General features: G+C 47.7%; 1 protein-coding gene across 2 annotated transcripts in view; it reads left to right on the plus strand.

Annotated features, from left to right (window-relative positions):
• The window catches only part of LOC142073363 (uncharacterized), a 31721-nt gene extending 26983 nt beyond the window's left edge, over positions 1-4738 (plus strand). For both annotated transcript variants that reach the window (XM_075132931.1, XM_075132932.1), the window contains one exon: positions 3961-4738. In XM_075132931.1, coding sequence (XP_074989032.1) covers positions 3961-4065 — 105 coding nt within the window. In that variant the 3' untranslated portion in view covers positions 4066-4738. The remainder of the gene's footprint in view (positions 1-3960) is intronic.
• Positions 4739-15209: the final 10471 nt, after the last annotated feature.

A 15209-nucleotide genomic window follows, 5' to 3' on the forward strand; every position in this document is an offset into this window, starting at 1 on the left:
TTGTGGAAGGGGCTCACCTCACCAAGACAGATCCACAGCATCTGAGTGCCCGGGCTTGAAGGGAACAAAGTCCGTCAGCGATAAAGAACTAGATCTTCATCGCTCAGAGGTGCCTCTGTTGGGGCATGATAGCTCCACCTGCACTAAACAGAAGGCGGGGAAGGTTCCTGCGGTTCCTAGAGTTTGGGAGGCACAGGGATCATCAGGTAGGTAAATTGCTAAATCCTGTAACTTGCAGCCACAGATAAATGCTGGCACCGATTACAGTGTCCTTTCAAACTTGGGCCCTAATTGTTGTAGTAGAAATCACTGAAACTGACTAGCTTTAGATCAGCAGTGTCCATAGAAAATGAAAACCAGATAGCCAGGGCACATTGCTTAATGGGGTTGGTGGGGGTGGGGAATCTCATAGGCAGGTCCCAGCCTGTGAATGGCAGCTGGTTTTTCATTAGGGCCAGTTGTCAGAGGAGTTGGGCTGGGCTGGGAATGCAGTTCCTGGGGTAGCCTGAGAGTCAAAGCTTTGAAGGCCAGAATGGACTCTTATGACAATGTACTTGGACGTCCTACATCAGAGGCCAGAGAACCTCTCCTAGAGAACTTCCTCCCTCTGGTTTCCTGTTACCTTGACAACAGGGCAGGCAGTGTCTCTGAAGGGGCCTGAGGAGTCCAGTTTTCAATGTAGCCCCTCATGGTGTGTCTACACCGCAATAAGACACCGGCAGCTGGCCGTGCCAGTTGGGTTGGGCTAAGGAGCCATTTAACTGTGGTGTTGACATTCTGGCTCGGATTGGAGCCACAGCTCTAGCAGCCTGCGAGGGGGGAGGGCATAAAAGCAAATACAGTACAGTGCTGTGTTAAACGTAAACTACTAAAAAAATAAAGGGAATGTTTAAAAAAAAAAAAGATTTGACAAAGTAAAGAAACTCTTTCTGTGTTTGTTTCCTTTTAAATTAAGATGGTTAAAAGCATCATTTTTCTTCTTCATAGTAAAGTCTCAACGCTGTATTAAGTCAACGTTCAGTTGTAAACTTTTGAAAGAACCATAATGTTTTGTTCAGAGTTACGAACATTCTCCATTCCCGAGGTATCTGTAACTCTGAGGTGCTACTGGAGAGCATCCTGTGTCAGATGCACGACCAACAACTGTAATTGTGCTGCTCATGCTGGGTACAGCACAAGTGGCAGCAGTTAAAGCTGCAGCAGTGCTAGCAACCCCAAAGTGGGCTTGTTTCTAGCAGAACTGTGCACCTCACGGTTTTATACTGCTGTCCCTCACCACAGCATCTGACCACCTTCCATGGAAAATCAATAGAAATAATGAAGTTTCTGGTGGACTTCACAGAATCTCTCATACTTCTCCTTTTGGGGTGAAAAAATAAACCCCAAAAAAGGGTATTTTAATTTTTAAATCTTATTCTTTTCCCTCTCTGCATACCAGCAAGAGAGCAGTGAGCGGGGCACGGGCTTCATCTTTTCCAAGGTGCAGAAAGGCCCTCTTCTCCCCCTAACATGTCTGGAGTATTCTGCCTCCAGGCACCCCAACATGGGCAATTCACCGCCTTATCCCCTCTGCTGTGCCGGTGTCCCTGAAGAAGCACTGTTGATGCCATAGTTTGTAAGGCACATGGGGAGCTTTCAGTACAAAAACTCTATACACAGCGATATTTTGCAGTATGCTGTATTTAATGTATTTTACTTATTGCATCAGTACTGCATGATGGGTAGTGGTCTGCAGAGTGAAGCCTCAGGCTTGGTTGGCCACTGCTTGTCCCTTGCATAGAGGTTATATCTTTTATTGGACCAACTTTGGTTGGTGAGAGAGACAAGCTTTCGATCTACACAGAGCTCATCCTTATGTCTGGGAAACGTACTTAGAGTGTCATAGCTAAATACAGGGTGGAACAGATTGTTTCGGATAAGTAGTTAATACATATTTCATGGGACCATTCAAGGCGAAGTGGCCCATTAACAAGTGAAGTGGCTGGTGAAGTGTCCCCTCCAGTCATAAGGAGGAAAGTAAAGGGGAGGAAACAGATGGGGGGTTGTTAATGGGTTATAGGTTGTTGTAATAAGCCATGAATGGACCAGTGTCTGTGTTCAGTCCATGGTTTTTAGTGTCTAGCAGAGTTATGAATTTAAGCTCCCAGGCTCCTCTTTCGAAAGTGGTGCGCAGGTTTCCTTTGAAGATGAGGCATGATAGGACAGATATGGAGTTATCGTTGTGTGAAAAGTGTTCACCCACAGGTGATAGGTTGTTGTCTTTTATCATTTTCCTGTGTGAGTTCATTCGAGAGCTTAGTGATTGTCCGGTTTCACCCACATAGTTGTTATTGGGGCATTTAATGCATTGGATGAGGTATGCTATATGTTGTGATAGGTATGTGTAGGACCCATAGATCTTGAACGTTGCATTGTGGGGGGTGTTGAACACTGTAGCAGTGGAGATATATTTGCAGGTTTTGCATCTGTTGTTCTGGCAGGTTTTGATGCTGCTTTGAGTTGATACGTCCTGGTCTGTGGGGAGCTTGCTTCTGCTGATGAGCTTGCAGAGGTTGTGAGGGGGTGTTTGAAGGCCAGAAGAGGGGGTTCAGGAAAAATTTATTTCAGGATGGGGTCCCCATTGAGGATGGGTTGTTGTTGTTTCATGATACCCTATATGGGCTCCACTGTGGGGTGGTAGTGACAACTAGGGGTATGCAGTCAGAGCGGGTTTTATTTCTGTATTGAAGCAGGTTCTCTCGAGGCATTTGAGTGGCCAGTCCCATGTTGCAATCTACTTCTCTGGTGGTGTGTCCTTGTTTGGTGAAGGTGGTTTTGAGTTTAAGGTTTATATCCCAGACTTTCTCCTTGGCGCATAGTCTGAGGTATCTGAGTGGCTGGCTGAAGAAAACAGACTTCTTGGTGTGTTTGGGGTGGTTACTGGATCTATGAAGGTTGGTGTGGTGATCCAGGGGTTTCTTATATGTATATGGTTGTCTGTTTGGATTCCATTGTTGAAGCTGATCGTGGTATCCAGGAAGTTGATGCTGGTGTGGGAGTGTTCCAGAGAGTTTAATGGATGGGTAATGATTGTTGAAATTGTGGTGGAAATCTACAAGGGAGTTTAAGTCGTCTGTCCAGAGGATGAAAATGTCATCAATAAATTTCAGGTATTTCATTGGATTTGTGGTGCCTTTGTCAAGAAATTCTTCTTCAAGGTGGCCCATGAAGAGGTTGGTGTATTGGGGAGCTATCCTATGCCTCTTGCATAGTCATTCAGACAAGTGCAAAGTGGACATAAAAACTAGCAGTCTGACTTGTCAACAATTTACATCCACTTTACACTCAAGCAAAATACAGTGGAGATTCAGGACCATTATTCTGAGGTACAAGATGCTGGGAGAAGTTAGGTATCTGAAGACTGTTCTACACTTAAAAGCTAAGTCAATCTAAATTCACATCCTACAGTGCTGCAGTTAAGATGACTAATCCCGAGTGTCGACATGGCTAGGTTGACAGAAGAATTCTATGCCCCACAGAGAGGTGGATTACCTACAAAAGCAGAAAAACCCTGTCTTTTGCTGTAAGGAGTGTCTATACCATGGCACTACAGTTGTATAGCACAGACAGAGGCGATGCATGTGTTGGGGCACATGGAGTCATGTGTTTCCCCCCAGATTTCTGCCCTGGGGAGAGGCAGGAGCAGCTGGGAGATGGAGGGAGGGAGACTGAGGGTAAGGGAGGACATGACTTGAGCTGTTCTGGGGGGCGGCCAAACCTTTAAATTGTGTCCCCCCACTATCAGCAGGTACAGGTCACCTCTGAGCACAGACATGACTCTAGAGAAGATTTCTATTACAAAGCAGCCCAGAGAATGAAAGCAGGGGAGAGCCACGAGTCCACTGCATTAGTGCTTCCCCTACAGCCATGGGGTTTCTTCTTCATAAACTTGTTTTTTTTTTTAATTCTATTCTCTTCTAGGTGCCCCTGAACATGACAGGACAAGTGGATCAGAATGAGTACAACAGAGCCGGAGAATTTCAGAACATGCCACAGAGAGAAATTCCTTTACGCAATATTTCATAAGGACATAAAAAATAATGTTTGGTGGGATATAGATGTTCAGGCCTGTATGTAAAGGCCTATACTTTAAGAATTTACATATATGTTTATCATTTAGCTAGTTATAGAGGTATAATCTGAGGCCCTCTTCTTACGCTAAGATCTCTGGCTAAGCAGCAGAGGTAGCCATAAGCTGGGAAGCAAACGGTCATATCCCCACATTCCAAACCAGTCATATTGAAATAAGGTGCTATTGGGCTGTTAGGCATTATCAGGACAGGATTGTATTCCTATCACCACCAGATAAAGAAAGTTAAAGAAAACTTAATTTGATAGCATCCTGTCTGGCAAGAAATCATTTCTCAATAGTTGAGCTTGTGAAACCCTCATTTCTGTATATTTTATCTTTATGGCACCCACTTTTCTATTGTTAATTGTTTCTGTCTGCTGTATAATTAATTTTGCTAGGTGTAAGTTAATTAGGGTGGTGGGATATAATTGGTTAGAAAATTATGTTACAATATGATAGGATTGGTTAGGTAGAATTCAGTAAAATGATTGGTTGAGGTATAGCTGAGAATATTACTATATAAATTAGGGGCAAACAGGAAGTAAGTTGGGATTTGAAAATAAGGAAAAAGGAACTTGGATTTAAGCTTGCTGGAAGTTCATCCCAATAAACATCTAATTGTTTGCACCTTTGGACTTCGGGTATTGTTGCTCTCTGTTTACGTGAGAAGGACCACAGAAGTGAGAAGGTGAAGGAATAAGCCCTCTAACAATGCTGTACAAAACAGTGTCTGAAGCAGAGGTTGCATGATAGGCTGCATGGTGTAGTAGGCAAGGCACAGTATGCCTAGGCAGTGGTGAGCTGGTTCGCACCGGTTCACTAGAACCGGTTGTTAAATTTAGAAGCCCTTTTAGAACCAGTTGTTCCACGAGGGACAACCAGTTCTAAAAGGGCTTCTAATTTTAACCAGCCAAAAGAGGCAACTTAGCCACCAACTCCATGGGTGCTCCAGGGCTGGAGCACCCGAGGGGAAAACTTGGTTGGTGCAGAGCACCCACCGGCAGCTCCCCGCCCCACCCCTGGCCCCAGCTCACCTCCGCTCCACCTCCGCCTCCTCCCATGAACACGCCGTCCCGCTCTGCTTCTCCGCGCGCCCCCCCCAAGGCTTCCCGTGAATCAGCTGTTTGCGTGGGAAGCCGGGGCGAGCTGAGAAGCAGGCGGTGGCTTCGCACTCAGGCCCAGAAAGGTGGAGGTAAGCTGGGGAGGGGGGTGAGGAGGGCCGCCCACACCGCAGCAGGTAACCTGGAGGGGGAAGGGGGAGCACGCAGGGGAACTGCTCCTTGCCTCAGCTCACCTCTGCCACCCTCAGCCTGAGTGTGAAGCCGCCGCCTGCTTCTCAGCACTCCCAGGCTTCCCGCCGAACAGCTGATTCACGGGAAGCTGGGGTGGGCGGAGAAGCAGAGTGGGACGGTGCGTTCAGGGGAGGAGGCGGAGCAGAGGTGAGTTGGGGCCGGGCGTGGGGTGGGGAGCTGCCGGTGGGGGCTCTGCACCCACCAAATTTTCCCCGTGGGTGCTCCAGCCCCGGAGCACCCATGGAGTCGGTGCCTAAGACACCACTTTTGATGTGATCAGTGCGGGGAGCGGCCATTCCCCCTGCTCCCCCACTAGCTACGCTCCCCCACCCCAGGAGCCAGAGGGACCTGCCAGATGCTTCCTGGGAGCTGCCCCAGGTAAGCACCTCTGGGACTTCCCACCTTGCCCCCTGAAAGGCGCCTCTGGCTCTTAAAGGTGAGGTGGAGTGGGCACCCACTACGGTGGCCCACAAGACCCTCCTGTCCGGTTCTGGGGGCAGTCAGGGGACAGGGGAGGGGGGTGGATGGGGCAGGGGTCCTGGGGGGGGGGGCACCGACTCCCTCGTGTGGTGAGGAGGGAACCAGTTGTTAAGATTTTGGCAGCTCATCACTGTGCCTTGGTCTCTTCCCAACTCTGCCACTGAGCCTGTTTGGAGCCTCTAGGTGCTGCTTAACTCAATAAACAAACAAATAATAAATAACCTAGTGTTTCTCAGGAAACCTTGGCCTACGTGTGGTACTTTGGGGCATTCCAGGAATTTTGTGTTTTGCTTTGTTTACAGTAAGTTGGACGGTGCTGGCTTTTTGTAGATTTAAAAGCCATACATAAATATTTAAAATCCTAATAGCAAATTACATCTTGTAGCACCACCTACAATAAAAAAAAAAAACTGTTACAGGTGGCAATTTTCTAAATATTTCACTATCCCTGCAGCCTCTGTGCTCAAGACAGTTCTATAATGATCTTTCCATTTTAGTAGCTTGTGCATCCATTGTCCACACTAAGGTTGAACTTCTCCGTAGTAATTCCCGTAACGGTTCAATGACAGAAGCATAAGTGTGAATAAATTTTGCATACCAGGAGGTAAGAACCAAGAAGGAATGTAAGGTTTGCAAATCTGTTGGAGGAGGAGCATTTGAAATTGCCAGGATATGATCTGGATCAGGTTTTAGTCCAGCCTGTGAAATTGTATGCCCCAGAAAGGAGAGTTCAGTTTGTCTAAATTTGTATTTGGACCTATTGAGCTGGAGGCCCGCTGTGCTGATACAGTTTAGTACAGACAGCAGGTTATTGTCATGCTCCTCAGAAGTATTTCCAAACACGATAATATCATCCAGATAGCACTATACTCCATGTTGATTCTTCAGAATCAATGACATCATTTTTTGAAAGGCACTTGGGGCAGATGCGAGACCGTATGGAACACGCTTAAAACGAAATAGTCCCTCGTGTAATAAATGCTATGAGGTCTCTGCTATCTTCATGCAACATAACCTGGTGGTATGCGCTCTAAAAATCAAGAGTAGAAAACATCTTTGCTCCACGGAGTTCTGCAAATACTTCTTCTATGTGAGGAAAAGGATGGCTGTAAATCACAATAGCTTTATTTGGCTCCCTTAAGTCCACACAAAGACAAATGCCTCCACCCTTCTTCTGCATCACTACTATATGTGAAACCCATTCTGAGGAGTCGATCTCTTCAATAATGTCCTTTTGAACAAGTTTTCTAAGTTTCTCTGAAACAGCTTCCCTGATTGAAAATGGTAAGCGCCGTAACTTCCGTCGTATAGGCATCACATTATTCTGCATTTTAACTTTATGCAGAAATCCATAAGCACAGCCAAGTTTCTCCTCAACTTGGTGTTGGGTCCCAGCTGAAACTGGTGTGTGTACCGCAAGAGTGCTTTACTGAGGAAGATCAATTCGTCCATTAACTACCCTGAGATTTAAAGCAGCCAATAAATCTCTGCCAAGGATAGGAGTGCCTTTGTGGACAATAAATCTCCCCACTGTATTTTCCACTGAATGCATCCGATGAAGTGAGCTGTAGCTCATGAAAGCTTATGCTCAAATAAATTTGTTAGTCTCTAAGGTGCCACAAGTACTTCTTTTCTTTTCTTTTCGCGAATACAGACTAACACGGCTGCTACTCTGAAATTTGTGGACAATGTAGAACTCTGCAGTTACACAGCAATCACCAAAAGTAACTCTTACTGGTAGGTAGCCATGTACTGGAATATGGTTTTTCAAATAGCATACCAAGTGAAGTTTGGGTTCAGTAAGAGGCACATGTTTAAAGTAATGCAGATAGATGGAATCGGGTAGTATAGATACTGCTGAGCCAGTGTCCAACATTAGCTGAATAGAGTGTGGTTTTGCCTGAGGGTACGGCGGAAACGTTTACAGTGCACTTTATCTGTTCTAGAATATGTGCAGTAGTAATTTTGTCCATGCTCAGCACAGTAACATCTGGTATTGTAACTGCATGCACCTGTTGATTGAACTGGCTACTGCAACATACTTTAGGAAAATGTCCAATCTTTTTGTAATGATTGCACTGAGCTACTTTTGCTGGACATCCTGTGTAGCTTGCAAGGTGTTGTGGGGATCCACAGTGAAAACGTGCTTTTACTGTATTTTGAATTTGCTGATTTGGTGGTTTTTCATTAGTTTTCCTCTTGCAATTGTGTGTCTGCAGTGGTAGTGAACTTTTCTGCAAAGGAGTCACAGCCTGGACTGTGCCTCCTGTATCCATGCTCATTTTGGCTTCAGCTGTAGCTGACTCAATCTGAGTAGCAATGGTTATTGCTTTTTCTAGTGTAAATTGTGGTTCTAGAAGTAAGCATTCTCTTACATGAAGCATGGTTGTTTTCTCAATGAGCTGGTCTCTAATCATCTCATCTGCCATATTCCCAAAGTCACAAATTACAATCAGACTCCTCAGGAAAGCAATATACTGCATTATAGTTTCCCCTGGTTTCTGCTCATGCTGGCGAAATCTGTAGCGATTAGCTACTACATTCACTTTTGACACAAAAAAATTCTTTAGTGCAGTCTCATATTTATCATCTGCAAGGGGAAAAATGTAAAATATACACTGCCCTTCTGCTCCAAGGCAGTGGATTAGCAGAGCATGCTTTCTTACTTCAGAAATCTCTGTAGCACTGATTGCAAGCAGATAAATCTCACACACATGGATCCAGGTAGTAAAAGTAATTGGAGGCTCACCTGGGCTTTGCAGAAAGGGTGCAGGTGGGTTCAGAGGCAGAAGATCCATCCTCGTCGCCAAAATGTTGTATCAACCAGGCAAGGTACTAATAAGCTTCAACAGGACTTTATTTTCAAAGTGGAAACCTCTTTACCAAGCTGCTGCTGCACCCTCTGTAGCTCTCTCCCAGCCTCTCAACTCCTCCCCGCTCCTTCCTGTTTCCTGTCCTTTCAGACTCCCAACAGCGAGTGCTCCCAATTCTAATAATTACAAGCAAGATCTAAACACCACAGGGAGCTTGAAGAGGGCCTCTTCCCTCAGGGACATGGAAGAGAAAAATTGTTGGCAATTGTGTGGGCTGAAATGTCGCAGGAATTTCAGGCCAAGCAGTAAAAATCCTCTCTGGTGCTTCTGGGGTGGGGAGTGAGGAGGGGAGGAATGGGGAGTGTGGGGGACAAATGGTGTGTGTGTGTGTGTGAGAGAGAGAGAGAGAGAGAGAGAGAGAGTGTATGGGGCAGTGTATGTAGTTAAAGGGTTTCTTTAAATTCTGTCTGTCTGGTTACTCATCTCCTCTAGCAGCTGTTCCAGCAGCAAGGAGTAGCCAGAGTACAACAGTGTTCCAGCCACACCTCCTTCTGCTGGGAACACCCCCCAGGAGTCATCTATGGTGGGGCAATCCCAGGCCGCTATGTTCCCTTTGCTCCCCAGGGCATTCCAGAGGGGCTGTAGCAGATCCCATGATCTAACTTCTAGACAATAAAGGAAACAAAAAGGGGAAAAAAAGAATCTGCCCCATTCTATCCCCATCCCTCCATGAAAAAAAAATCTTGGAAAGAACAAAGGAAAAGCAGTCCTGCAGGGACCTGGGCCTGCTGAGACAGCCTCCAGTTGGTTCCCTGCGGCAGCAGGAACTGCATGGTGAGAGGGTCTTTTAACCGTGCTCTCTCAGGGTGTCTCTACACTGTTCTTAGATCAGGTTAGCTAACCTGTGTCAGCTACCTCAGGTTAAAATAGCCAAAGACGTGGCAAGTCGTCTTTTGGGTTGGCAGCTTGAGTCAAAGCCTCTAGGGGAATCTGGGATTGAATTTGAGTAGCTCTGCAGTTAAAAGCAAAGTTGCTGGATCTTCACTGCTATTTTAAGTGTTAACATAGCCTCATTTGTGTAGGTGGGGGAATGGTCCTGCTGTTGTGGGGACAGGTGGGCTGGAACAATTTTTATAGTGGGGGTGCTGAGAGCCATTTAACCAAGCTGTAAACCCTGTATATAATGGAAACCACCTCATAGAATATCAGGATTGGAAGGGACCTCAGGAGGTCATCTAGTCCAATCCCCTGCTCAAAGCAGGACCGATCCCCAATTAAATCATCCCAGCCAGGGTTTTGTCAAGCCTGACCTTAAAAACTTCTAAGGAAGGAGATTCCACCACCTCCCTAGGTAACGCATTCCAGTATTTCACCACCCTCATAGTGAAAAAGTTTTTCCTAATATCCAACCTAAATCTCCCCCACTGCAACTTGAGACCATTATTCCTTGTTCTGTCATCTGCTACCACTGAGAACAGTATAGAGCCATCCTCTTTGGAACCCCCTTTCAGGTAGTTGAAAGCAGCTATCAAATCCTCCCTCATTCTTCTCTTCTGAAGACTAAACATCCCCAGTTCCCTCAGCCTCTCCTCATAAGTCACGTGTTCCAGTCCCCTAATCATTTTTGTTGCCCTCCACTGGACTCCCTCCAATTTTTCCACATCCTTCTTGTAGTGTGGGGCCCAAAACTGGACACAGTACTCCAGATGAGGCCTCACCAGTGTCAAATAGAGGGGAACGATAACATCCCTCGATCTGCTGGCAATGCCCCTACTTATACATCCCAAAATGCCATTGGCCTTCTTGGCTACAAGGGCACACTGTTGACTCATATCCAGCTTCTCGTCCACTGTAACCCCTAGGTCCTTTTCTGCAGAACTGCTGCCGAGCCATTCGGTCCCTAGTCTGTAGCTGTGCATTGGATTCTTCCGTCGTAAGTGCAGGACTCTGCACTTGTCCTTGTTGAACCTCATCAGATTTCTTTTGGCCCAATCCTCCAATTTGTCTAGGTCCCTCTGTATCCTGTCCCTACCCTCCAGGGTATCTACCTCTCCTCCCAGTTTAGTGTCATCTGCAAACTTGCTGAGGGTGCAATCCACACCATCCTCCAGATCATTTATGAAGATATTGAACAAAACCGGCCCCAGGACCGACCCCTGGGGCACTCCACTTAATACCGGCTGCCAACTAGACATGGAGCCATTGATCACTACCCGTTGAGCCCAACAATCTAGCCAGCTTTCTATCTACCTTATAGTCCATTCATCCAGCCCATATTTCTTTAACTTGCTGGCAAGAATACTGTGGGAGACAGTGTCGAAAGCTTTGCTAAAGTCAAGGAACAACATGTCCACTGCTTTCCCTTCATCCACAGAGCCAGTTATGTCGTCACAGAAGGCAATTAGATTATTCAGGCATGACTTGCCCTTGGTGAATCCATGCTGACTGTTCCTGATCACTTTCCTCTCCTCTAAGTGCTTCAGAATTGATTCCTTGAGGACCTGCTCCATGATTTTTCTAGGGACTGAGGTGAGGCTGACTGGCCTGTAGTTCCCCGGATCCTCCTCCTTCCCTTTTTTAAAGATGGGCACTACATTAGCCTTTTTCCAGTCATCTGGGACCTCCCCCGATCGCAATGAGTTTTCAAAGATAATGGCCAATGGCTCTGCAATCACATCCGCCAACTTCTTTAGCACTCTCGGGTGCAATGCATCCGGCCCCATGGACTTGTGCACGTCCAGCTTTTCTAAATAGTCCCGAACCACTTCTTTCTCCACAGAGGGCTGGTCACCTTCTCCCCATGCTGTGCTGCCCAGTACAGTAGTCTGGGAGCTGACCTTGTTCGTGAAGACAGAGGCAAAAAAAGCATTGAGTACATTAGCTTTTTCCACATCCTCTGTCATTAGGTTGCCTCCCTCATTCAGTAAGGGGCCCACACTTTCCTTGACTTTCTTCTTGTTGCTAACATACCTGAAGAAACCCTTCTTGTTACTCTTAACATCTCTTGCTAGCTGCAACTACAGGTGTGATTTGGCCTTCCTGATTTCACTGCTGCAAGCCCGAGCAATATTTTTATACTCCTCCCTGGTCATTTGTCCAATCTTCCACTTCTTGTAAGCTTCTTTTTTGTATTTAAGATCAGCAAGGATTTCACTGTTAAGCCAAGCTGGTCGCCTGCCATATTTACTATTCTTTCTACACATTGGGATGGTTTGTCCCTGTAACCTCAATAAGGATTCTTTAAAATACAGCCAGCTCTCCTGGACTTCTTTCCCCCTCATGTTATTCTCCCAGGGGATCTTGCCCATCAGTTCCCTGAGGGAGTCAAAGTCTGCTTTTCTGAAGTCCTGGGTCCGTATTCTGCTGCTTTCCTTTCTTCCTTGTGTCAGGATCCTGAACTCGACCATCTCATGGTCACTGCCTCCCAGGTTCCCATCCACTTTAGCTTCCCCTACTAATTCTTCCCGGTTTGTGAGCAGCAGGTCAAGAAGAGCTCTGTCCCTAGTTGGTTCCTCCAGCACTTGCACGAGGAAATTGTCCCCTACATATTCCAAGAACTTCCTGGATTGCCTGTGCACCGCTGTATTGCTCTCCCAGCAGATATCAGGGTGATAGAAGTCTCCCATGAGAACCAGGGCGTGCGATCTAGTAACTTCAGCGAGTTGCCGGAAGAAAGCCTCGTCCACCTCATCCCCCTGGTCCGGTGGTCTATAGTAGACTCCCACGACGACATCACCCTTGTTGCTCACACTTCTAAACTTAATCCAGAGACTCAGGTTTTTCTGCAGTTTCATACTTGAGCTCTGAGCAGTCATACTGATCTCTTACATACAGTGCAACTCCCCCACCTTTTCTGCCCTGCCTGTCCTTCCTGAACAGCTTATATCTATCCATGACAGTACTCCAGTCATGTGAGTTATCCCACCAAGTCTCTGTTATTCCAATGACATCATAATTCCTTGACTGTGCCAGGACTTCCAGTTCTCCCTGCTTGTTTCCCAGGCTTCGTGCATTTGTGTAGAGGCACTTGAGATAACCTGCTGGTCGCCCCTCTTTCTCAGTATGAGGCAGGAGCCCTCCCCTCTCATGCGCTCCTGCTCGTGCTTCCTCCCGGTATCTCACTTCCCCACTTACCTCAGGGCTTTGGTCTTCTTCCCCCGGTGAACCTAGTTTAAAGCCCTCCTCACTAGGTTAGCCAGCCTGCTTGCGAAGATGCTCTTCCCTCTCTTCGTTAGGTGGAGCCCGTCTCTGCCTAGCACTCCTCCTTCTTGGAACACCATCCCAAGGTCAAAGAATCCAAAGCCTTCTCTCCGACACCACCTGCGTAGCCATTCATTGACCTCAAGCCAGGGTGTGCAGCAACACCCCCAGCACCCTTAGTTCCAGCACCTATGTGTGGGGAACTTTCCTGGCTTCCGCACTACCCTGGAGAAATTGGCTAGTGACAGGATCTGAGTCCTCGCTCCCGCTCCCTTTTCCCAGAGGCCTGCCTGGCCTCAAGGACTCCCCTTCCACTCTGCCATGAGGTGGGGCCCTTGTCACCCCCACAAGGCTGGGCCCAGGATTCCTGGGGGGCTGAACCCCCGGCCTTGCTGTGGTCACTTAGGACAGGGGCTGGGGTGTCCCCACAGCAGGGTGCTCTCTCACAGCAGCTGCTTCCCTGGCCCAAACAGCTAAGAAAAATTAGGACAAACATGGGAAAGATGAAAGGAACAGGGACCCTGCCCTGTGGGTACAGGGACACCGCACACAGCTGGTTCCTCACCCGCCCCAGGCCCTGCCATGCTGTGGTGACACCACGGGTCAGACCCTGCTCTGGCCACATGCCCTAAGGAGCTAGGGGACAGGACGCTTCTCCCCATCACCTCCCCACCCTTCATCGGGGCCACAATCCCACTCTGAGTCCGGCCTGCAAAGCTCTTGTCTGGCGATGTGTCCCTGCACTGAGCTTCTGCCCAGGGCCCCCTTGCTCTCCCCAGCCACTCACCGCACTTGGCTGCAGGGTTGTGTATGGCACAGCCGGCGCCCGCTGTCACGGCTCTGGCCCCATAGCTCCCCACTGCAGGACAGCCCTGGCTCCCTGTCAGAGCGGCTGGTCTGTGCTGCCCTGCCTCCAGAATAATCCAGCTTCCCAGCTCTACCTCTGGGCTGCTCCTCAGGCCCCTCTGCTTCGGACTGCTGCTGCTCTCCCCTTAGCTCTGCCCAGCTCTGGCTCCCCTCACATGGAGGATGGGACCCCGGGTTCCTGACTCCCTTATGGGTCTGCCTGTCCTGTCAATTGGGATGGCCTGCAGTGTTGGCTCCTCCTCATTGACCTCTGGGACAGTCTCAGGATCTTGACTTCTCTTCGGCCCTTCCCCTTTCTTTTGGTATTGGGAGAGGGCCAACCAAAAACTCAACTAAGTTTCAGTGAGGGGCCAACAGCCCTCTGGCATATGCAGCGTTGACATCCCTGGAAAATTTGGGGGGAGGCTTGTGGTTTGATCCTGATGGAAATGGCCCCCAGCGGGTCTCATGCAGCAGCCAACACTTCAGATCTCTACAAGTGTTGTACATATACCTACACAGAAAAAAAGCTGGCTTGAGATTCAAAGAAATGCATCAGTGCAATTTACCAATGGCTGGAAGTTGAAGCTAGACAAAAATGTATGTTATTTCCAGTCTGAATTAACAGTGCGGGGTAATTCAGCACTGGAACAATTTACCAAGGCTCATGAGAGATTTGCCATCAATGGAGATTTTTAAATCACAATTGGATGTTTTTCCAAAAAGATCTGCTCTGGGATCATCCCCCCCCTTGTCTACAGTTGAAACACTGCAGTGCTTCAGTGAGGATGCTAACTACACCGATATGAGGGGTTCTCCCATTGGCACAGGTAATCCATCTCCCCAAGAGTCAGTAGCTTGGAGAATTCTCCCCCATTAACCTAGCACTCTCTGCACCAGGGTGAGGTTGGTGTAATTGTGTCACTCAGTTGTGTGGATTTTTCATACCCCTGAGCAATGTAGTTATACCAACCTAACTTCCTAGTGTAGACCAGGCCGTTATACATTCTGGGGGTGAAGGAAGGTGCGTGGGGATGGCAGGAAGGGATGAGTTAGCTGCCCTAGGAGAACAGGAAGTGGAGGGAAAGGGTAGGGGAAGAAAACGTTACAGGAGCTCTCATCTCTAACAAGCGCATCTCTGTCAGTCTTAGGATCCTGCCTCCAAGTCCTGTTAAACTGTCCCCACTTTACAAACCAGCTCCCCAGTCCTCAACACAGGGAAAATACATCAGTGGTGAGACACTGAAACCCTCCTCTGGCTGGGCCGACTCTTGCAGATGATACTTCTTTCTATCCCTGGCCTGGCTGGGGGTACCGAGGGTTCCTCAGTGATGTGCATGTGCGCACACACACACAGTGACAGCAGACTCATGGCGTATCAAGAACAGGCTTACACTCAATGTGCATCAGACTCTTCATCCTTCTCTTAAGGGCCCCTGACAACTAAAAGTCAAGTCAGTTTTTAAA

Source organism: Caretta caretta, chromosome 10 (genome assembly GCF_965140235.1).
Source record: "Caretta caretta isolate rCarCar2 chromosome 10, rCarCar1.hap1, whole genome shotgun sequence".
NCBI lineage: Eukaryota > Metazoa > Chordata > Testudines > Cheloniidae > Caretta > Caretta caretta.